This window comes from Bos taurus, chromosome 8, assembly GCF_002263795.3.
Source record: "Bos taurus isolate L1 Dominette 01449 registration number 42190680 breed Hereford chromosome 8, ARS-UCD2.0, whole genome shotgun sequence".
Classification (NCBI taxonomy): Eukaryota; Metazoa; Chordata; class Mammalia; order Artiodactyla; family Bovidae; genus Bos; species Bos taurus.
The window spans coordinates 25,489,656-25,514,935 of NC_037335.1; the positions used below are offsets into that span (position 1 = coordinate 25,489,656).

The 25,280-nt window shown below is 42.9% G+C and overlaps 1 protein-coding gene across 3 annotated transcripts in view; it reads right to left on the bottom strand.

Moving 5' to 3' along the window:
• ADAMTSL1 (ADAMTS like 1) overlaps window positions 1–25,280 on the bottom strand; it is a 1,134,169-nt gene that overhangs the window by 162,442 nt on the left and 946,447 nt on the right. For all 3 annotated transcript variants that reach the window (XM_059889384.1, XM_024996068.2, XM_015472431.3), the window contains 2 exons: window positions 17,098–17,308; window positions 2,378–2,557 (listed from right to left, as the gene is read on the bottom strand). In XM_059889384.1, the coding sequence (XP_059745367.1) occupies window positions 2,378–2,557; window positions 17,098–17,308 (391 nt within the window). The remainder of the gene's footprint in view (window positions 1–2,377; window positions 2,558–17,097; window positions 17,309–25,280) is intronic.

Here is a 25,280-nt window from a genome sequence, read left to right on the forward strand (position 1 = left end):
GAACTTGGAAGGACAACTCTAATACACACAAGTCCCCTTCTTGGCATCCCACTCATGGAAGACTGCCACTGACAGACTTAGAAGAGCAATGCTTTTTACAATACACCCCTGGGAGGCCGTCTTCATCTAGAGCCACTTACTTGGCTAATACATCAGTGCTCTCACCTGCACTGATGTTAATGATTTTTCATACGTGATTGTTGTTGTTTAGTTGCTAAGTCATGTCTGACTCTTTGTGACCCCATGGACTGCAGCACATCGGGCTCTTCTATCCTCCACTATGTCCTGGAGTTTGCTCAAATTTATATCCATTGAGTCGGTGATGCTATCTAACCATTTCATCTTCTGCCGCCCAGGTGGCTCAGTGGTAAAGAATCCACCTGCCAATGCAGGAGCTGCAGGAGACACGGGTTTGATCCCTGGGTTGGGAAGATTCCCTGGAGGAGGAAATAGCAACCCCCTCCAGTATTCTTGCCTGGAAAATACCACGGATAGAGGAGTCTGGCAGGCTACAGTCCATGGGGTGGCAAAGAATTGGACATGACTTGGCAACTGAGCATTCACACACACACACACACACACAAGGTGTCCATAGGTGTGTGGGTTTAACTCTGGGTTTTCTATCTTGTTCCATTGATCTATATTTCCTATACGATACTATACCCCAAATCAACATCCCACGGAAAAATTGTCACTAACATGTTTACACATGCACATATACATACACTCATCCCACACATTAAATCTTTCATCCTTCTGAAGCAAAATTACTTCTAAAAGATGATAAAAATTGTTCCCCCATCTGTTCTGAGACATTTGCAGGGAGCTACCATCAGAAGGCCAAATTTTACTGCCAAACTGCAAAACCTATGGTGACATAGGTTAGGTCTCAACTGCAGTGTACTCAGCAGGCGTCGTCTGATGGACCTCTGCACGGGCTGATAAAACATGGGGTGAGAATTCTCAGAACACAGGCTGAATGACGTGGCATCTTCATTTTCAGAGGCAGCTGCTTTCCCCTCTGGGGCAGCAAGGACCTCTGTGATGGATTTCAAGCAGCAGCAGGGGCTCTGTCCTATGAGTTGGATGGTCTACAAAGGAGGCAGAGAGATCAACAAGGCCAATCCAGAGGCTTCTAGGCAAGAAAGAGAAGAGTCTTGAATCTGGTTGGGACCCTGAGATTTTCACTTCAGGCCTCGTAATTCCATTCTTGGCTGAAACTACTTGCAAGGCGAGACTTTTGGTGGGGGTGGTTTTTAGGGAAGACACTAGGGCCTATGAAGGAGTTGCAGGCGAGTCAAAGAAGGAGTAGACGCTGAAAACAAGTTGGAGCTGGGTGTTGATGAGTTAGTTCAGGCGAGTGTTGAAGTAGGAATGATTTAGAGAAGCAGGTTAGTCGGGGGTCTCTCCTTAACTGATGAGGTAAGTCAGGAATGGTAATGCCGATGTGGTCATCTCCCCAGATGCAGGGCATCGGGGGAAATCAACTTCTCTTGCTGGGAAGCTGTTGACGTTTTGGATCCAGGAAACTGACAGGAAGGAGGCAGGATTTCCTTGGCCTTCTTTTCCTAATAAATCATATGCCTCATTGTCCAGTAACTTGGATGAAAAGAACTAGAGAGGCTTTGCCTTTCCTGAGGAGAGACTAGAAACATCTGGGAGTAAGAGATGTGGGGCGGGTGGCAGGGGGAGAGGGATGTCAGGAAGGTGGGAGTGCATGGAGAGGAGGAACCCGGTGTTCTTGGTAAAATCCTGGATCCAAATAGTACAAACGAGGCCTGGTTTGTTCCATGAAGGGCCCATTTTCAATTCTCTGCTCCTGATTGTTGAGTGAGGGCTGGTTGCTTAACAACTCCCATCCTGCAGCCTAGTTAAAAGCTAGTTACACACTATGGTACCAATGCTTACAAAAACTCTGTCGCATGTGTAACTGATTCACTTTGCTGTACACCTGAAAGTAACACCACATTGTAAATTACCTACACTGCAAAGAAGATTAAAAAACAACAACAACAACTCAGGGGCTTCCCTGATGGTCCATTGGTTAACAAGCCACCTTGCAATGCAGGGGACACAGGTTAGATCCCTGGTTGGGGAACTAAGATCCCAAATGCTGTGGAGCAACTAAGCCCACGTGCCACGACTCGAGAGTCTGTGCGCTGCAAGGAGAGATCCCGCATGACACAACTAAGACCCCAGACAGCCAAGAAAATACGTTTAAAAAACAACAACAACCCCCCCCCCCCGCCCCCCACAACTCTGTTCCACAGTGCTAGGAGGATTCTTTTGTTCTGTTCTCGCCTTCTGTATCTGTAAGTCTGGGTGCCTTCTCCTCTTTATGCCTCTTTTGTTATCTCCTTCTGAGGAGCACACATACCTCTGTCCAGTCCGAGAGCAGCCACTCACTGGGACAGTCATCTTTCTTGCAGGCTTGCTGGGAGGCCAGTTTGGGGGCGGAACAGAAGGTCTCGGGAAGCTCCAGGAAGCTCCCATCAGCCATGCGCTGTTTGCAAAGAACCTCGCGTTTCTGGATGCCCCCGCCGCAGGTCCTGGAACACTGGGGGAGGAAGAGAAAGCAGACTCTGCATAAGACAGTAGCACGTTTGACTGCCAATCCAGTTCTTACCTTAGCCTTAGCTTACTGCAGAGTGAGAAAAGAAACAATAAATAAATAGGGAAGAACCAACCCAAAGGAGATTGTTTCCCCTCCTTGAAATGCATTTTTGTAGCAAGGTCTACACACTCCACTCTTAATCTTAAACATTTAACTAGAGCATCCAGGAATTTTGAGGGCCTTTAAATCTTAGAGAATTGTTTCTAAACTATGATTTGCAGTCACCCAAGACAACTGGTTTAACAGGTGATATAATAGAGTGTTAAACATATTTACGATGCAGTGAAAATAATCTGTGCTTCTTTACATGGATGGCATCCATGTAAATCTGGAGGAATTAGTCTGCAGAAAAGGCAGCCCTTCCTTTCTCCATGTACAGAGCCCATCCTCTCTAACCTACTGGAGGTGGAGCAGGTCTGAGGCTTGGTTTTTTGAACTTCCTGGAATATGTTTCTTTTAGGACTGGTGTTTTTTTTCTGGGCAGTGGGAACAAGAGCCATGGACATTTGGGATACAAGAAAAATCTCCCCATTTTAGTGGTTTTCAACAGGCCCCCAATCAAACAGGTCATTTACATGTAACTGAATGAATATCACCCAGTTATTTGTAGGGATGGGGCAGGAAGCTGTTACTCTAAGACTTTGGCTCCTCCTTTGCGATAGTAAAGAAATGCTCAGTTTTTAGCTGGGCACATGACCCTTTGGCATACAGACTATATTTGCTGACCTCCCTTGAAGGTGCCATGTGACTAAGTGCTGGGCAAAGGGATGTACATAGAGGGTTGTAGGCAGCTTCATGGAAAAACACACAAAAATAGAGTGTGGCATTTCCCCCTCCCCTTCTCCTCCTTGCTGGATGCAATATGAACATATTGTCTAAAATTTAACCTTCCGTCTTAGACAGTGATAGGCAAAAAGATGGAAGCAGCCTAACATCCTGATGGTGACACCATACTGGCCCTGGATGGCCTGTGTGTATATAAGAGAGAAACGTTTTTCTCTCTTACTTAAGCTATTGTGACTTTGGGTTTCCTATCCTTTTAAATCCATCCAACCCATCCATCCTAAAGGAAATCAGTCCTAAATATTCATTGGAAGGACTGATGCTGAAGCTGAAACTTCAATACTTTGGTCACCTGATGTGAAGAACTGACTCACTAGAAAAGACCCTGATGCTGGGAAAGATTAAAGGCAGGAGAAGAAGGGACGACAGCAGATGAGATTGTTGGATGGCATCACTGAGTCAATGGACATGAGTTTGAGTAAACTCCGAGAGTTGGTGATGGACAGGCCTGGCGTGCTGCAGTCCATGGGATCGCAAAGAGTCGGACATGACTGAGCAACTGAACTGAACCCTAATTATAAAGACAAATACTGTATGAAATTACTTATATGTGGAATCTAAAAAATACAACAAACTAGTGAATACAACAAAAAAGAAATAGACTCATAGAAAACGAAATAGTGGTTAGCAGTTTGGGGGCGGGGATGGGGCAATATACAGGTGGAGGAGCGGAAGAGACCAACCACTGGGTGTAATACAGGCTCAAGAATGTATGGAACAACATGTACTGTGAGTGGCAAGTAAACTTTACAAATTGTATAAAAAATTTTACAGGAGGTATAGACACAAGTGCTAAGAAACATAAACAAGAAAAAGAATCTAACTTTAAATAATGTACCAATCACTACTATTCTGTGCTGGGATAATTTTATTGTAAAAACTCTAAGGAGAGCTCCGTTTTCTTCAACAAGAGTCCCTTTTCTTGAGTCAGCTGCCCTTGTGCTTGTTGACAATTTAGGGCTGGGTGTTTGTGCTGTAGGAGCTTTTCCTGTTGCAGCAGTGACCACTCAGAACTCACGGGGGTCTGTGCTCAGCGGGCTGGACTCAGAACTGTAAGGGGGGTGTGTGCCCAGAGTCAAGGTTAGGATGGGTGATACAACACCCTTGAGTAAAGTCAGAATGCTGCTGTGGCCCAGATGTCACTCTCACTCAGCGGTCCCAATCCTGATATACTTTAAAGCCACCTGGGAGCTTTTAAAAAGTCCTGAGTCCTGGGCCCCATTTCATATCTATTAACCTCTGGGAAGTATGTCCCAGATGTTAATTTTTTAAATGTAGAAAATTTTTAAAACTCCCAGGTAATTCTGTATAACCAGGATTGAGAGCCTCTTGATGAAGGTGAAAGAGGAAAGTGAAAAAGTGGACTTAGAACTCAACATTCAAAATCTAAGATCACGGCATCCGGTCCCATCACTTCATGGCAAATAGAAGGGGAAAAGGGGAAACAGTGACAGAATGTATTTCCTTGGGCTCCAAAATCACTGTGGACGTGACTGTAGCCACAAAATTAAAAGATACTTGCTCCTTGGAAGAAAAGCTATGACAAACTTAGCGTATTAAAAAGCAGAGGCATCATTCTGCCAACAAATCCTTATAGTCAAAGCTATGGTTTTTCCAGTAGTCATGTATGGATGTGAGAGTTGGACCATAAAGAAGGCTGAGCACCGAAGGATTGATGCTTTTGAACTGTGGTGTTGGAGAAGACTCTTGAGAGTCCCTTGGATGGCAAGGAGATTAAACCAGTCAGTCATAAAGGAGATCAGTCCTGAATATTTATTGGAAGGACTGATGCTGAAGCTGAAGCTCCAAAACTTTGGCCACCTGATGCAAGGAGCAGACTCATTGGAAAAGATCCTGATGCTGAGAGACAATGAAGGACAGGGAAGCCTAGCATGCTGCAGTTCACGGGGTCGCAAGGAGTTGGTAACGTCGTAGTGCCTGAACAGGATTCAGAAACATCTCTCCAAATGAATGCCTCTCCACCATTTCCAATGGGACTAAAATAAACATGGGGTAGACAGGGCGGGTGTGGGGACCTGATACCCAGAACAGCTTCTGTTAGAACCACTGGTTATTTGGAGTATCACATAAGGTGTATGGGGGTCCATTCAATTTGAACAAATGCTTCCAAAATAAACAGGTGCCAGAATGAGAACAGCTCTCAGACTTCAGCATCTTAATGAACGTGACAATATGGAAAAGAGGCAGGTAAACTTTCTCTCTCTCAAACTAAGGAAGTGGACGAAGATGATTGGTTTCATTTTAAGGGTGGAGATGTAATAAAATGTATATAGGAGGGTGACCACTCAAAATATCAGAGCTGGGATATCACTTTTCAGATAGGACCTAATTTAAGGGCCAAACGCTCAGAAGACTCCCTCTAACACCATACGGAATTCCGTGATAATTGGATGACCAAATACCGGCAAGAAAAGTAAAAAAAAAAAAAAAAAAAAAAATCAGCTTGTTATTTTGAAGTTTAATTTGGATAGAAATGGGCTTCCCAGGTGTCACTAGTGATAACCTGCCTGTGAATGCAGGAAATGAGGGAGATGTGTGTTTGATCCCTGGGTCGGGTAGATCTCCTGGAGGAAGGCATGGCAACCACTATAGTCTTCTTGCCTGGAGAATCCCATGGACAGAGGAGCCTGGTGGGCTACAGTCCATGGGGTCACAAAGAGTGGGACATGACTGAAGTGACTTAGCATGCATGCTACATAGACAACTTGCAGGAAATTCTCAGCACTCGAAGATAAAGTCAGACTGCTGAGAATGTCCTTCAGGGCCCTCACACTCTCATCTGAGTTGAGCTTCCCGAGCACATGTCTTGCCGGCCTGCCATGGCCGCTGCCTTAGCTGCAGTGGACAATCTGCCCTTCCCTGCGCACACAGATACCTCCTGTGCTATGGCCTTTGACCACATTGTTCATTATGGGAGCAATGCCCTTCACCTCTCTGTCCAGCCAGAAACTTCCAGGACATCCCTGAAGGCCCAGCTCACAGGCCACTGCTTCAGGAAAGCCTCTTCTAACCCCTCTGCCTCATGGTACAGAAGTCACCTCCTACCCCACCCTGACCTGGAAGGGTGCTGCACCTCCCCAATTAGGGCTGGTTGTTTATGGCCCTGATCTTTCCCTCTGCCTCCCTACATGTACACAGGGTTGTGTGACTTTGAGGAAAGGGAACACACTCATCTTTCTATTCCCCAGTGCCTACTATTGCATCTGGCAAAGACTGTACTCTTCATAAATGTTTGTTGAACTGATGATTGGATGAACAAAAGAGCCAAAAAGCCAGATGTTGAAAAGATGTAAAACAAACATTCAGCTGATGGGCTGAACACCCACCTTTTATCGGACTGTTTTATCATCAGCCAGATGCTGCTTCTACATCAGTCATTGGTGGGTTTCAGCCAGATGCATTGTGTGCTCTGCTGGGAACTGTGACCCTCCAGGGATGGCAGACAACCCTCTGGCTGGGTTAATGTCATCAGGGATTTGGCTTTTAAATGCTTGTCTCATCTTTGCTCAAAAAGTTTCCCTGGTGTGTACACTGATTAAAAGGTGGTTTTCAAATTTTTAAAAAAATTGTAGAAGATGAAACTTCAAATTAATAAAGCTTCCAAAGTCTGTGGTGACTTTGTGAACAGGTCAAGGTTACTTGGTGAGGCTGACAGTCCTGTGTGAGAGGCAGAATGCAAAGGAGAAAAATATTTTAAAGGGAGCAGCAAGAGAAATTTAATAAAACAAAATGAAAAATGTTTGCTTTATGAATCATCATTGAAAACAATATTGTGGTATGAAGAAGCAGATCTCTGGTAATGGGCATTGTTTTAAAATATATGGCATAAACAGAATAAATAACCCAAAATAGCATTTATATTGCTTATCCTTGTTGCCATGCATATTTCATGATATAAGGTCATGGATTCATTAATTTTATAGGAAAAGTAAAAACAATACAATATGAGGAATATTTAAAAGTTATGTTTCTATACAAAAGTACAATGGCCTGAGTGTCCTGAATTTTTAAAGACTTCCCTATGATCAGCACAGTCATAAATTTTGCCTCCTTTGACGTTTTCTGTTTCATGTTGGTAGTTCAATTCACTGGGAGCTGAGTTTATTTCCTTCGCACCTCAAGTCACATTATTGAGCCCAACACAAGTGATATCCACATTCTGATTCTCAGGTCAACTTTCCAGTTTTAATATAATGTGCTCTGCTAATAGATTCTAACTCATTTCGTGCCTTTCTTCATTTGCTCATTCATTCTTTCCTCAAACATTTCCTGAGTGCTTGCTGATTGCCAGGCACTGTCTTAGGTGCTAGGGACTACAGATGACTGAGATGGTCACTTCACTTCAGGTGTCTGCAGTTCAGTCACTGTACTTTCCCATAAAGTGAGATGAGTTTTGGGTCTCCCAGGTGGGACTAGTGTTAAAGAGCCCACTGGCCAGTGCAGGAGATGTGGGTTCAATTTCTGGGTCAGGAAGATCCCCCAAAGGAGGGCACGGCAACCCACTCCAGTACTCTTGATGGAGAATCCCATGGACAGAGGAGCCTGGCGGGCCACAAGTCCATAGGGTCACAAAGAGTTGGACATGGCTGAAGCGACTTAGCATGCAGCATGCATGTGATCAGTTTTACAAAATAGGAGAGTGCAACCCAGTCTTGATGGAAAAGATGGAAGGCTTTGTGGAGGAAGCGACATAGGAGGGGATGGGCAGGGAAACAGGAGTGCTGGCAGAGTCAGACCATGTGTGCACAGATAGTCTGTGAAGGAACATGGCATGCTCACACCTTAAGCAGTCCTGAGAAGACAGAGGTGAGAGTTCATGGGGATGTGTCGTTGGGAAACAAGACTGAGTAGCAGCCGAGAGTGAAGGACTTTGGACATAATTGGACATACTTTTAAGACTTTGGGGTGTCATTAAGGGTTTTAAAGCAGGAGGTAATATGATTTAACTTGTAGAAATGATTCAGGTAGCAAAGGCCAGTGGGCTCCAGCGAGTACTGCCCTGTTACATAGTCACAGGTGTGCCATGGAGAAAAGGTTTCCTGGTCAAATAAGTCTAAATGGCAGTGCATGCCATTCCGTTACTTGGGGATTCTGAGCACATGTTAATATTTTAAAGGCTTTACAGAGGGCCTGTAGTAAAAAACCACTGATACCAGGTTATGAAGCATTGGACCAGAGTTAGGCAAGACAGTACAGGGACAGCAAGTACAAGGCTGTTTTATGATGGTCTGGTCAGTCGTGAGGACTGAAACCAAGGCGGTGAAAGAAGGATGTGAGAGGAAGAGAGCAATGGGGGTTGGGGAGATACAGGAAGTAGAATCAACAGGACTTGCGTGTTGACTGAGTGTGAAGGAAAAACGAGGCTGAGATAGCTCCAGGTTCTCATGAAAGGATAGGCTAGATAGTGGTGCCACTCACAGTACCAGATTCATGAGGGAAGATCAGGTCTGCTGGGGAAGGTGGCAGGTAGGTGTGTTATCAAGATTGGTGTTCAGTTCAGTTCAGTTCAGTCACTCAGTTGTGTCCGACTCTTTGTGACCCCATGAATCGCAGCACGCCAGGCCTCCCTGTCCATCACCAACTCCTGGAGTTCACCCAAACTCATGTCCATCGAGTCAGTGATGCCATCCAGCCATCTCATCCTCTGTCATCCCCTTCTCCTCCTGCCCCTAATCCCCCCTAGCATCAGAGTCTTTTCCAATGAGTCAACTCTTTGCATGAGGTGGCCAAAGTACTGGAGTTTCAGCTTTAGCATCAGTCCTTCCAAAGAACACCCAGGACTGATCTCCTTTAAAATGGACTGGTTGGATCTCCTTGCAGTCCAAGGGACTCTCAAGAGTCTTCTCCAACAGTTCAAAAGCATCAATTCTTCAGCGCTTAGCTTTCTTCACAGTCCAACTCTCACATCCATACATGACCACTGGAAAAACCATAGCCTTGAGTAGATGGACCTTTGTTGGCAAAGTAATGTCTCTGCTTTTGAATATGCTGTCTAGGTTGGTCATAACTTTCCTTCCAAGGAGTATGCATCTTTTAATTTCATGGCTGCAGTCACCATCTGCAGTGATTTTGGAGCCCCCAGAAATAAAGTCTGACACTGTTAGATTGGTTTTAGACCTTCGTCATTGGAGGTAACTTGGTGATACATGAGACTGAGACGTTCAAGGGGCAGTTAGAGTGCTTAGTATGTAACAGGGGTCAAAACTGAATCTAAGTGCAGGAGGGCTCAGAAAAACAAAGAACATGAGGACTGGAATCTCACTAAACAAAATTATTAAATAAAAACAGAATTTCTATCTGGATCATTTTGTGAGTTAAAATTATCTTGGTCATCTAATGTTAATTAAGCTTTCTTAATCTTGGAAGTACAAGGAGTGTGCAGGGCATCTTCTGGGTTTAATATTCCTGTTACTACGTGAAGCATGGATAGCATTTGCTATTAGTTGCTAAGTTGTATTTGACCCTTTGTAACCCAATGGAATGTAGCCCACCAGGCTCCTCTGATCACGGAATCTCCCAGGCAAGAATACTGGAGTAGGTTGCCACTTCCTTTTCCAGGGGTCTTCTTCTGGACCCAGGGATCAAACAAGTATCTCCTGCATTAGCACGCAGGTTTTTTTTGTTTTTGTTTTTTTACCACTGAGCCACCAGGTATCATGCATCCATTTCTTTATGAAGTACACTACTAAAAATAAGATAAATATTCCAATAAGCTTTTTTGTTTTCCTTCTTGGATACAACATTTTAAATAAAGATGTCTCTGATTCATGAGGATTTACATTTTAGTCACTGGTATATAACAAAACGGATGACCACATTGACTCTTTCTGCCAGAATTCAGCCCTCTAATCCAGACCAAAGTTATTCTTCTCTGTGTGGTGTGTTTAGATCTAGAAAATGAAAAATTTAATTCACAAGCATTTATGGTTATCATTAAAATTGTCTCTTTTTTTTTTTTCCTGAATATTACCAGCAGGGCCTCTCCTCTCATATGTCTTTTTACATAGCTAAACTACAGGCATTTTGAATTGTAACCCTGATTAAAAAAAAAAGAAAAGAAAGAAAAGAAAAGGTTTACAGGGAAATCACCACATAATCACAGTTTTAAGCAAGGAAGGAAAATAGGGGTTGTGGTGACTTTTCAGTCTCTACACAGATGCGCGCAAGATGTGTGTACAGGGGGTGGATGCAGTCCTGCACATAAAACAGAAGTAATATAGATAAATATAAACGATGCTTCAGAGTGGAGTCTCTCACTGCAGTTTAATCTTCCTTGCATCTTTCTGTTTTTTCCTCACTTCTGTTTTAAAGTTATTTTTTTAGAATAAAAGCAAAGAAGATTGATGCATATAAGGCTCAAAAAGAGTGACAAGAGGAGGAGGAGTAGAAAGCAAACTCTGAATCTCAAGGACCTTGTCGTAATGGAGACTAATAGGCCTTGTCAGCCCACAGTCTAGGCTGAGTCCTGACCCCAGAGATATCTATGTTCTTATCACTGAACCCCGTGATCATGTGACCTCACCTGGTAAAAGGGACTTTGCAGAGGGGATTCAGTTAACTCTCTTGAGACATGGCGATTACCTGGGTTATCACAGTGAGCCTGATGTAGTCATGATGGTATAAGAGGGTGGCAGGAGGATCAGAGTCAGACAGAGAGGGATAAGGACAGAATCCGAGGTTGGAGTGAAGTGCTTTGAAGCTGGAGAAAGGGGCCATGAGCCAAGGAAGCCAGGAGCCTCTAGAAGCTGGAAGAGGCAAGGTGACACAGCCTTCCCTAGAGCTTCGAGAAGGAATGAAGACCTGATTTTAAAATCAACACCTTCATTTTAGCCAGTAGGAACTGATTTCAGACTTCTGACCTCCCAAGCTGTAAGATAATAAACTCATGGTATTTTAAGCCACTGAGTGTGTGGTACTTTGTTAGAGCAGCAGTAGGAGCCACACACAGATGAACAACTCTGGGGAGGTAACAAATCCTGCCTTTTACCTAAACTGCTGATACTAGGCTGATATCAGATTTCCTCACAATGTAATACTGTAGAGCAAACAGCAAGGACGTTCTGGGAAGGAGGCACTGCACAGTGGAAAAGAGAATGGGTTGTGAAGCACACAGACTTTTTTCCATTTACTGACTGTGTGAGCTGGGGCAAGCACAGCTTCTCTGAGCCTTGTTTCCTCAAAGGGTTGCTATAAGGATTAAAAGAGAAAATGAAGGACTTCCCTGGGACTCCAGTGGTTTAGAGTCCGTCTGCCAATGCTGGGGGATACGGGTTCCATCCCCCATCCAGGAAGATTTCACATGCTGCAGGGGCAACTGAGCCCATGTACCACAAGTACTAAAGCCAGTGCTCTAGAGCCTGTGATCCACAACCAGAGAAAGCACTGCAATGAGAGGACTGAGCACCGCAGCTAGAGAGCCGCCCTCATTTGCTGCAACTGGAGAAAGCCTGCGTGCAGCAATGGAGACTCAGCACAGCCAAAAAGAAATAAACTAACAAAAAATTTAAAAGAGAATATGAAGCTCAGTAGAATGAACTCTACTACATAAAATCTGAATCCACATTAATCTCACAGTGCTTCAGTTTCCTCATCTGCAAAATGGGGATCATAGTAATAACTATCCCATTAAGGCTACTGAAGATTACATGAGTTGAATATAAAATTAAGTGACTTGATACTACACTTGATGCACAGTAAGTGCTGCTCTTATTAGAATAAGAAGAAGCTTCTGAAATGTACCACGTGCTCAATAAATGAACAGCACACTTGCCATATACTTTTCTGCATCCTTCTCTATGCTTCACCTGCCCAAGTACCGTGCGATCTCACTGTTAAATGAGCAGCACTGACCTTGAATGGCTGCTGCAGAGCAGGAGGACAGGAGAGGAGTCCTGGTGGGAGAGGTGGGACTCCCGGGGGCTCTGACAGGTAGACAGGTGGAAAACTGCGGGTAGGCAGAGAGAAGTGTGGGCAGAAGGGATGTACAAGCAGGGCTGGGAGAACCAGAGTTAGACATGTGAAGGGGCAGACATGCAGAGGAATGACGGCCTGACTAAGCCACTTGGCTTTATTATATGACCATGGACAGTCAATGAAAAAAATCCTTGCAGAAGACTGTCATGATCAAGGTGTCTCACACTTACTCATGCATATATATCAAAGGTTCCCAGTCATGATGGTGTAACATGCCAGTTGTGAAAATGATCTCTCATGAGGTATTTAAAAAGGAATTAATATACATAGATGGACCTAGAGGTTATCATATTATGTGAAGAAAGTCAAAGAAAGATAAATATATGATATCACTAATATATGGAATCCAAAAAGTGATACAAATGAACTTATTTACAAAACTGAGAAATAGCCTCAGACATAGGAAACAAATGTATGGTTACTGAAGTAGATAACAGGGTTTAGAGGAGAGATAAACTAGAACTTTGAGATTAGCAGATACATACACAAGGACCTATGGTATAGCACATGGGACTATATTCAATACCTTGTAATAACATATAACGGAAAAGAATCTGAAAAAAAATATATAAAACTGAATCAATTTGCTATACACCAGAAACTAATGCAGCATTGTAAATTAACTATACTACAATAAAAAAAATTAGAAGTATTATATATAGTCAACATGAAAGATGATGATGAGGAGGAGAAGCAGCAGAAGGAGTGTGGGTGCATGTTTAATAAACTATAAAGGATTTGGGAGACTAATTCATGAAATGTTTAAGTGTTTCAAAAGTGAAAGTGTTAGTCGTTCAGTCATGTCCGACTCTGCGACCTCATAGACTGGGGCCCAAGTCAACCATAAAATCTCAACAAGCCATTATAGCTAAATTGATAAATATTGAGTCCTTCACACAAGACCAAAGATGAAAACCAAGAGATGCAGTAAGGACTAAGAGGTAGAAAGGAAATAAAGATGGCACCCTAAAACCAAAGCTAGAATTAGAAATTAGATTTGTGCTTCATTTCACCTTAACTATTTCTAAACTAAAATGTTAACATAAATACTTGGGCTTCTCAGACCTGTAGAATGCGTAAATATTGGCTACATATTACTTGTTAGTCAATGCTCTATGAAGGACAAAGGAGATTGCATTCCTAGTTGGTAAATGACAACTTACATAATTTGTATTTTTTCCCCCCAGAAAAGCATATGTAATATGCATGAGGTCAGTGGCAGCCCAATATTGAAAGAGCAAGGAGGGGGACTTTCTCCCGTCAGACAGGCCAGTGTTCATCAGGATGTTATCTGTCTTCCTTTAAATGAAGCATTGGATCTACCCTCTCCTTTTGTTTTGTAAGAAAAAAACTGTACATTGGCTGCTGAAGGATGAAACACCTCAGCCCTCTCTCCTGGTGCATCCAGGCAGCTGAATGGAAAAGACATTTCTGTGCACTACAGGTCCCCTGTCCCAGCAAGGCTGGCAAATGGACAGCCAATAAGCCCATATCTCAACTAAGTGGTGTCCTAGGCCAACTGCTAAGTAGACTGGAGATGCTTAAATTATTCCTGACTTATTTCACAAGCATAAACAATGACTTCCTTTCTCCTAATAAGTGGTCAGTGGTAGCTGATTTTGCCTAAAACTCTAAAGATGTAAGATTCTAGGAAATGATATAAGAAGAATAGCCAATTGTTTTCTCCAGGTTCAGAGATTCCTCAAAGTGACCAAGGATTCCTAGGCACCAAGGGTTTAACAGGAATTTTTCTGTGGAAGGTAGAATCCCTCGTGGCTTTCACTTTCTATGCTATTTATTTATTATGTTTGAATATTTTTCACAACGATTATGTATTGGGTTTGAAACAAGATCTTTTAAAAAGTCCTGATAAAGTACAGTCAGTGGTTCATTGGCTAAACTTCAAAGAGTTCTTTACTATTACTTCCTTGATCTGAAAAGTAGATTTAAATCCAACTTATCTCAAAGGCTTCTCCCTAATGAAGTGAAATAGAAAATGCTTTCAAAATAAATACATATCTTAACAGGCCCAAGGTCGATGGACAATGGAAGAATAACTGACTCTTTAGAAATCCGATGATTCAATAGGACCGCTGGGCATCGGGGCGGTAATGTTGGCAATAGAGCAAAAAAGACCATGTATATGGATGTGCTGTAAAAACTGAAAGAACAGCATAGGTCCTGGCATTACTCAGCAGCATGTGCAACTACTGAAAAAGGCTGGTGCTTCGCTGACTTCCATCGTCAATATTATGACCTACAATCATGAAACAAACCCATCAGTGGGATATAAAGTAAAAAACATTCCAGGGTTTGTGGGTGGTACTGTTGATCTGTTCATTCATTTTATCATTCAATAAACATTTTACCCAGAACTTATTAGGTACTTAATGGCAACACAAACTAAAAATACAGGGAATTAGTTTCAACAGTAGAGGTTGATCTAGGCTGATTCCTCATCTTTTCTTAGCATGACCATAAGTTAGTGGTGCAGTACGGAGCCAGAGTATAGTTAAAGGTAAAAGTATAAATGCACCAGAAATCAGGAAACCTGGGTTCTGGATTAGGCTTTGTGATTTTGGGCAAAACTATATCTTGGTCACAGTTACATCATCCATAAAACAAGGGGGCTTCTATGTAATCCCTTGAGGGCCTTTTCTGCCACAGTGGTTTCCAACAATGGGGTATAATGGAAAGGATCACATAAAACTGAGCTGATGTCCACTCCTAGGTTAGCTAGCTCTGTGAGCCTCAGTTGCCTCAAAACTAAAATGAAGACAATAAAATCTACTTTTCACTGGACTGTTATGAGGATTAACTTCAATTAGGTGTATAATGATATATATTTCTTAACAGAACAATAGTACACAAAGTGTTCAAAGTACACAATATTCTCTTGATTTCCACTGACACAGTAGCATGGAAGTTATGAACTTAATCATATACATTTAGGTTCTAAAAGGATATATATCCAAGCAGACATGGACAGTATAGCGTCCATGTCTGCTTCTAGATGCTTTACACTGAGTCTTTTGCTCACTTATTACTATTAGATTCTTTGAGAACTTTACCAGGAAGGGGAAGGAGGAAGGAAGGGGCCCTGTCCACTGTTTTGAAGAAGCACAGAGGATGCGTGGAAATGGCAGCTCCTTGTCTCAGGACCAAGGCTGCCTTCTCTCTCCTTCTCAGTCTGATGACTGCATCATTTATCATTCTAATTGGGCCACTTCTGAGAGTAAAAATTGTTTCAGTAAAACTGGGATGTATGTCTCCCTTACTTTTCAGGCTTATTTTCCAGGAACTTTTTTGTCACTTTAAAACTATGAGGGCTATTCTAATAGGAAGGCAATTGCACAGTAAGATTTTATCCAAGTAATCAATCTAAAATCTTGTGTTTTTTCATAAGGTGTGAGTGAAATTGCAGTTTGCTTTCCATCTCCTATTGCTGATGATGACCCTTCAGCTCTCCCATCTCCCACCCTCTCTCCCTCCTCCAGTCAGTAACTCTTCTTGCCCGTTCACTTGATGCCGGCCCCTGGATGCCAGCTGCTGTACAGTACTACCGTACTTTTCAAGGTACTGCACTGTAAGATTAAAAGTGTTTTCTTTAAAGAAAAGTCTTATGTTTTTTAAAGGTATGCAAAAAAAGGTACTTAACTTTCGGTTGATAAATATATATTAATTTTAGATAGGATATGAGGATAAAATAATTGTGTTTTTATGATTATTTTAATGCTTTAGAGTGGGGTCAGCCAACTGTTCTGTAAAGAGGTAGAGTAGATGTTTTAGCTTTTGTGGGCCATATAGTTTCTGTCACAACCAAGCAGTTATGCCCGTGTAGTGCAAGAGTGTGCTGTGTTCCAAAAAAACTGTATTTACAATAATTGGTCATGAACTGGGTTTGGTTTTGGGCAGCAGTTTGCCAACCCTTGCTTTAAAATGATAGTTCCCCATGGATCAGGAAAATTTTAAAAGTCTGGAATTGACTTGATTTCTAACATCCTATTTTGCTAAGGAATTATGTTTAAAAAAAAAAAAGAAAAAAGCCATTGCCTGGTATCTTTATCTCTTAGAATTTTAAACAGAAAAAAAAAAAAAAAACTACAAAGAGCAAACATTCAGAAAAGTTAGCTTTATGGGAATTTACCCACCACACAGTCCTTATTTAAAATCTTTTTCCTTAGCTCAGTGAAAACTTTGTCAGGAATATCTTCAGGTTAAGAGATGGGTCATTTGAGTTGCTTTTGGAGATCACTGTGGGTGGTAGAATGGAAAGAGCTTGCTATTTGTAATGAAAAGATCTGAATTTGAATAAGGTTGTGGGAGTACTGGGAAGCTCCAGTGGCTCAAGAGGTAAAGAATCCGCCTGCCAGTGCAGGAGATGCAGAAGGCCAGGGTTCAGTCCCTGGGTTGGGAAGATGCCCTGGAGAAGGGAATGGCTACCCACTCCAGTATTCTTGCCTGGAGAATTCCATGGACAGAGGAGCCTGGTGGGCTACAGTCCACAGGGTCGCAAAGAGCTGGACATGCCTGAGCAGATCTTGAACATTCCTTTTATGGGACAGCACTCTCAGACAACACAGTCTCCTGTCCTGAGGTGCTGCTGCAAACACAAACTCCAATACTGTGTTAACCTCAGAACTCACCGGCTGCCACTGCGCAGGGTACCAGGCTGGGGGGCAGTTGAAGCGGTTACAAGCTTGCACCGTGGTGGGCTTGGGCTGGTGACACAGCTCATCAGCCAGGATTACTGTTTCATTTATCTCTCTGGAAAGCAGGTGAGAGCAGAAGACATCTCTGGTCTGCAGCCCAACCCCACAGGTGAGACTACAAGGACTCCACTTGCCAATTTCCCACCTGTGAAGAAATCAGAGGAAGAGAATACCCTGAGAACCTGTGTACAGAACGGTTGCCTTGATTCAAGTGTTATCCTAATGGAGTAAAAACACCTATGTGGGTATTTGGGAAGGTCCAGCCCAAGCTTGGCTAGGAATTCTATCCCAAGACTAGAAGTCATCTTTTCTCTTCATGTTCAAGAATCTGTTTAAACAAAGAGGGTGATAAAGTGAAACATCCAATTTTTACCACAAAACCACCAGAAATGGTCACAATCATGTCTATTTTGATGGAAGTACTTGTTGCTCACTTGTGCCTGACTCTTTGTGACCCCATGGACTAGAGCCCGCCATGCTCCTCTGTTTATGGAATTCTCCATGCAAGAATACTGGAGTGGGTAGCCATTCCCTTCTCCAGGGGATATTCCTGACCCAGGGATTGAACCCAGGTCTCTTGCATTGCAGGCAGATTCTTTACCATCTGAGCCATCAGGAAATCCCTATCTTTTTTTCACTTTCTATGTCTGTTTTGATGAAACATATAAGCTTCATCAAAATAAGAGGGTATGTTGGATAAGATATACGTTGTGCACATAAAGGCTTTAGATACCATATAGTGAATAGTAGGTCTAGAAGAAGGCTTTCTGCTTATCTCTCTAGCCTCCATTCTTAGCAAGACTGAAACATTCACGTTTATTTTTCTTTGGCTTCGAAATGAAAGGTCGCCGGTTCCAACTTCCTTCAAGCTGCCATCATAGCATAGAAATGTCCCTGTCTTATGTATAAATATCATCACTGTCTGGGACTGGAGAATGTAACAAAAGTGAAAGTTGCAAAATAGATCACCCTTCTTGAGGAGGAATCAGTGGAGAGGACAGCTTATTATCTGGAAGAGGAAGTCAAACACAGAGATGAGTTAAGTGCATAAACGGGCCATTCCAAATGGCCAAGTCTTGACAAGTATGTTTATAGTGATCTAAGGGCCTATAAAAACAATTTCCCTGTTGATGCAGCCTCCAAAATGGGAATACCAAACAAAAAAAAACTGAGTTTCTTGGGTTTGGAGTGAGAAGTGTTCTTTAATGATCAGTTTTAGAAAGTTCTGTTTACAAAGTGAGACACAAAGATTCTACAGGAGCCAGCCAAGAAAAGCATGGCAAGTTGACCCTTCAGTAGCTAGGACTGCCTAACCTTTGTAGCCAGCCCTGAAAACTGGTTTAAAAGTCTCTGACTTTATGGACCTAGAGTCTGTCATACACAGTGAAGTAAGCCAGAAAGAGAAAAACAAATATTTTACAGTAAATGCATACACATGGAATCCGGAAAAATGGTACAGATGAATCTATTTGCAAGGCAGAAATAGAGACATGGATGTAGAGAACAAATGTAGAGACACTAAACGGGGAAGGGGAGAGTGGGATGAACTTGGAGATTGGGATTGACATATATACACTAGTATGTATCAAACAGGTAACTAATGAGGACCTACTATATAACATAGGGACTCTACCTAATGCTCTGTGGTAATCTAAATGGGGAAGGATATCCAAAATAGAGGAGATACATGTACACATATAGCTGATTCACTTTGCTGTATAGCAGAAACTAACACAACATTGTAAAGCAACTTTACTCCAATTAAAAAAAAAAAGTCACTAGCTTTAATGTTTCTCTACTACTACTACTACTACAACTACTAAGTCGCTTCAGTCGTGTCCGACTCTGTGCGACCCCATAGACGGCAGCCCACCAGGCTCCCCCGTCCCTGGGATTCTCCAGGCAAGAACACTGGAGTGGGTTGCCATTTCCTTCTCCAGTGCATGAAAGTAAAAAGTGAAAGTGAAGTCGCTCAGTTGTGTCTGACTCTTAGCGACCCCATGGACGGCAGCCTACCAGGCTCCTCCGTCCATGGGATTTTCCAGGCAAGAGTACTGGAGTGGGGTGCCATAATGTTTCTCATCAGACTGTAAAGCTGAATAGAGCTCTCTCAACCCTTTCCAGGTACTCTGTTAGGGTAATTACCTTTCCAATTCCTATTTCCACAACTTCCTTTCCTACCCTGGACTTAAGCCATATCAGTAATGAAGTCCTTTCTTGTTCTCAGTTCATGCCCCCTGGTTTTCTAGCTCTATCTTTACTCAAGTGATTACTCCTAATATGTAATACTTCTGGTTTTTCCTTGCCCCTCAACATTTTTTTCCATTTCCATATATCCAAACTTAATCCATATTTAGTTGTAAATAAACTGTATCCATATTTGTTCCAGATATGAAATGTTTTCTCAGTAGTATTACAGTTTCTCTGCCTGTTAAGGGCCCTATGAGAATATACACCTGTAGAAGGCAAGATCTGTGTCTGAGTCAGTTTTGTGTCTTTCACAGGGTTCATCATAGCTCCTTCTAAACAGTTAATATATATAGTTACTACTTTTTAAAATAAATGAACAAATGGAAGGGATCTACCACCATAGTGGGCACTTTATACACATTATCTCATTTAATTACTTCCAGAACACTATGAGATAGGCTGTATTGATTTTCCCTATTTTAAAGTTGAAGGAATCTGAGAATCTAAGAGGTTGCTTGCCCAAATACCCATAATTAGTAAGTAGTGAACCCAGGATTCAAACTTGGGTGTGTCTGGCTCTGAAGCCTGTGTACTTTCTATTATGCCATCTTATTTTTAGGAAATACCTTGAAAACCGCCCTATAAATATTCACAGAATTTTAAAATGAATAAAAGAGGAGAGGCTGAGTTGAATATATTTCTTTTAGATCCTTGTATGAATGTCTGTAAACTTATTTTTAGATCCCCAGCTTGGGTAAATTCCAAGCTTTAAAATATTAAAGGGCTACTGGTTTAAAAAATATGTCCACACAATCTTTGCCTCTTCCCCATTCTAAAGATGGAGTCTTGACTAGGGGCTGGACTTACTGGCTCACTTGTAAGGAATACAATGAGGCAGAAGGGGTGCTATGTGACTTCCAAGGCTAAATTAGAGAAAGGATATTGCTTCTACATGGCTCTCTCTCTTTGACTGCTCACTCTGGGGGAAGCCAGCCAGCATGTCATGAGGACCCCGAGAAAATGTGGATGAAAGTCCACATGCAAAGGAAATCGGGCTGCTCACCAACAGTTAGGATCAACCTGCCAGTGGCAGGGGTGAGCTACCTTGAAAGCAGTCCTACTGGACTAGGCCCAGCCTTCAGATGATTCCAACCTCCTAAGAGATCCGGAGCCTGAATCGCCTTTCCAAGCTGCTCCCAAATTTCTCATTCATTTAACTGTGAGAGGTAATAAATGTTTATTTTTGTTGTGAGCTCCTAGGTTTGGGGAAAAGTCATTGTGGAACAATAGACCACTAATTCTCTATCTCAAAGCACATGTTGTACTCTTGAAATATATATAATTGGGCTTCCCACGTGGCACAAATGGTAAAGAACCCACATGCTAATGCAGGAGACATAAGAGACACGGGTTTGATCCCTGGATTGGGAAGATCCCCTGGAGAAGAGCATGACAACCAACTCCAGTATTCTTGCCTGGAGAATCCCAAGGACAGAGGAGCCCGGCAGGCTACATACAGTCCATGGGGTCGCAAAGAGATGGACATGACTGAAGCGACTTAGCATGTGTGTAGTACAAATATATATTCTCCCCCCAAAACGTGTGTATGTTCATCAAAAGACATATACAAGAATGTTCAGGGCTTCCCTGTGGTCCAGTGGTTAAGAATCCACCTTGAAATGCAAGGAATACGGATTTGATCCCTGGTCAGGGAAGATCCTACATGCTGCAGGGCAACTGAGCCTGTGTGCCACAACTAATGAGCCTGTGCTCTGGAGCCTGCAAGCTACGACTCCTGAAGCCAGTGCGCCCTAGAGCCTGTGCTCCACACAAGAGAAGCCCACACATTGTAACTACAGAGTAGCATGCACTCGCTGTAAGACCGGGAGCAGCAATAAGACCCAACACAGCCAAAAAGAAATGAATGATACTTCTTTTTAAACAATTATTGTTCACAGAAGCACTATTCCTCATAGCCCAGATGGAAAACTACCCAAATGCTCATCAACAGGTAAATGGACAATCAGTTAGGATATATTCACATAAAACTTCATAGAACGAGAATAACCTAGAACAACAAGGAACATGACCGAGTTTCACAAACATAAAATTGAGTGAACAAAGCCACAACTACAAAAATTCATAGTGTGATTTCATTTACCTAAAACTCAAAACCCAAAACGAGTCTACAATGTTAGAAGTGAGGGAGGTGGCTGCCTTTGGTGGGTAGTAACTAGAAATAGGGTATGCTGCGGGGAGGGGGAGGGTTTCTGGGATGTTATCTTGATCTGGGTGCTGGATGTGCACCCGCTTTGTGAAAATCACCAGGCCATACATGCAGAATGTGTGAACTTTCTTTGCATTTGTTATGCTTCAAAAAAGGATGTTCTTCACCCTCCAGCCAACCACTTTCAAGAGAAATACTAAAATGCTGTGGGTGTAAAATACAACCACCACCCCCAGTGCTGATGACCACTCTATGCATGTCTCATAAAGGAGCTGCCTACACAGTGAGTGCTGTTCCAAGGTTAAAATTTGCTCTAATACAGTCTCCACACTGCTGGCTGCCCCACTCCTGCCCTCACCTCTGGCAGAAAATCAGTCACTGGGAGCTTGAAGCAGAGGCATCTGGCAGCCATGAGGCCACTTCAACGCTGCTGGAAAAAATCATGAAACAGACGTATCTGCTTACTCATACATCTTCAAGGAAGGAGGGCAGCAGAAGCTATCTGTACATTCAGCAGTTTGCTGATTACGGGTCCAAGTATTTTTCATCAATTTAGGCCCAAAGAGGGAAAGCAGAGAGATGACCCCATTATTCCTCCCCTGCATGGGGGCTTCAGCTGTGAGCGCTGGGTCTCAACGGCTGCCAAGAGCTGCCTCCCTGGATTCTGTGCCTTTGGCTGTTTCTGAGGGAGGGACTGTAGGCCCGTGGGAGCCAGCCTGCAGGCAAGCTGTAGCTGGCAGCCCGGGAGACATGGACAAGGCCTTCGCTGGGATTCTGGGTTCTGGCTTCCCATAATTCCAGTGCTGAGGAAGACTGGGGTTCTGGACATCAGAGAGTGAGGGCATTCATGCTTCTCCCCTTGACTTTAATCCATCTTTTCATCTTCATTGAAAATGTTACCTCCTCAGGGAGGAAGCCCTCGACTGGGTAAAATTCTCCTCTAGGATATGGTTCCATGCATAGTTCTCTATTTGGAAATTCTCAACACACTTGATTTTTTGTTTTATTGTGGAAAGAGCATTCTCTTAGCAAAATTTTAAGTGTGTTATGCACAGTATTGTTGTCTCTAGGTACAGTGTTGTACAGAAAATCTCACACTCATCTTGCTTAACTGAAACGTTACACTTGTTGATTGCAATTCCCATTTCCTCTTCTTCTGAGCTCCTGGCAACCACCATTCCACTCTTTAATTCTATGAATTATTAATTCTATGATTCTATGACTATTTTAGGTCCCTTGTATAAGTGGCATCATGGAGTATTTGTCCTTCTGTGACTGGTTTATTTAACTTAGCATAAAGCCTTTAAGGTTCATCCACGTTGTTACATATTGCAGAATTTCTTTCTTTTCTAAGGCTGAATAATATTCAATTTAAAAGTATATATCACCGTTTTCATGGTTGTTTAGGCTGTTTTCACATCTTGGAAACAGCTACTGAGAATACTTAGTGCTACAGTGAATATGAGAATGCTAGTTTCCCTTCAAGGCCCTGATTTCAAGTCTTCTGGATAAATACCCAGAAGTGGGATTGCAGGATCATATGATGGTTCTATTTTTAATTTTTGGAGGAACCACCATACTGTTTTCCACAATGGCTGCACCATTTTTCACTTTCCCCAGCAGCATGCAAGGGTTCCAATTTCTCTACATCCTTGCCAAGACTTGTGGCCTTTGGTTTTTCGATGAGAGCCATCCTGACAGGTCTGAGATGATACCTCGTTGTGGTTTTCATTTGTTTTTCCCTGATAATTAGTGACACTGAGCATTTTTCATTTATCTGTTGGCCATTTGTATGTCTTCTTTAGGACATACCTGTAATCTGACTATCCTACTCGACTATTACCTTGGTGAGAGCATGGGGCTAAACCTGTTTTGGCTTACCACTCGTTATGGGTTGAATCGGACCCCTCTAAAAGATACGTTGGAATTCGAACTCCCAGTACCTCAAAATGTGACCTTATTTGAAAGTAGGGTCATTGTAGATATAACCATTTAAGACAAGGTCATACTAGAGTAGGGTGGGTACTAAATCTAATATGACAGGTATCCCTATAAGAAGGGAGGGAGACGCTCAGGGAGAATGCCATGTCATGACAGAGACGAGAGATGGCAGGGAAGTATCCATAAGCCAAGGAATGTTGAGGACTGTGGTAAACTCCAGAAGCTAGAAGAGGCAAGGAAGGATTCTCTCTCACATGTTTCAGGGACCATGGCTCTGCTGACATCATAATTTTGGACTTGGTTTTTGCCTCCAGAACTGTGAGAGAATGCTTTTCTGCTGTTTTAAGTCACTTCTCTTGTGGTACTCTGGTACGGCAACCCTAGGAAACCAATACACCACTGTGATCTCAGGACCTAGCATGCTGCCTGCAACAGCAGATGCTCAGGAAGAGTGAGGGAACTCACATTTAATGGAACCCCAGTTGTGTCCTCTAAAAACCACCCACCCCAATTTCAGAGTCCCTAAAGCTCTAGGTTTTCTTCAGGGTGGTGCAAATTCTTTTGTGACAAAGCTGGGCCTGGACAGACACGACGCTCTGACAGGCCTCATCTCACTTGATGTAAACATTTACAGTTTACTGCAGTCATACTAGCCTATTGGATTATGGCCCCTCCCCACTCCCACCCCTTGCCAGAACTTACTGCAGATGTTATATACTTAATGTATTAGTAATCATAACATATTTCTAAAATGTCCCAAATTCTGAATTCCAAAACACACCTGCCCCAGTGGTTTGGGCTAAAGGATCTGGCTCTGTGTACAGAGAATGGTAAACACGAGCACTATGGTTTGTTTCAGTTTCTGGGCTTCAGGTGTTGGCTTCATGGTTGGGCTCATGGCCAAAATGTTAGGGAGACTGGTCCCCTTGAATTCTCTTTCTACACTATTTTCTTTCCTCTGAACCTTTCTTCTCTACATTCCTATTTCTTTCTGCCAAAACCTGCTTGCAGGGAAGGCATTGGGAGTTGACAGATGACAGTGATGCCCTGTAGCTTCCGGCTGGACCTTGCCAAGCTCCTGCAATTGACTCCTGATCAAGGGTAGGCAGGAGACAGAAGATTACCTCCCACTCTGCAAGGCTGGAAGTAGGCTTCTTGCCCTCTGTCCAGCATCATGTGTACTTGGGTTGCCCTATGTTTATAATCGGATTTAAAATTTTAGGCTTGGTTTCCCAATTACCACTTTGTTTTTCTGATGGTGCTGGAGTCCCGCCCAAAGTACAGCTTACTGGAATGTGGTCTTGTCACTCTGCCTGTCTCTGGTTAGTTCTTGGCCTCGGGCAGAGCAGTGACCCTTTGCCATGAGCCACATGCCTTGATGTGACAGCAACATATCCAGCTGACATCACCTATTACTGCCAATAACAAGAGTGATACTAACATTACCAGTGTTTACAATGAGCCAGATACTGTGCTGGTTGCCTTAAATGAGTTGCCTCCTTTAATCCGTTTCACAGCCCTGTGAAAGAGGTACTATTATTATTTGCATTTTAACAATAAGGAGTTGAGGCCTGGAGAAGTTCAATGATTAATTAGTTGTGGCCTAGAGTGTCCCCTCCCAGGCCTCACACTGATGTCAGTGCCACCTGTATTGCATCCAAGTCTCCCATGACTGGGACACGTGGGTGCTGAGAATGGGGCTGCTCCCTATGACAGAGGCCAGCACTGTGGATATTAGAAGCCCCAGCTCTGCATTATC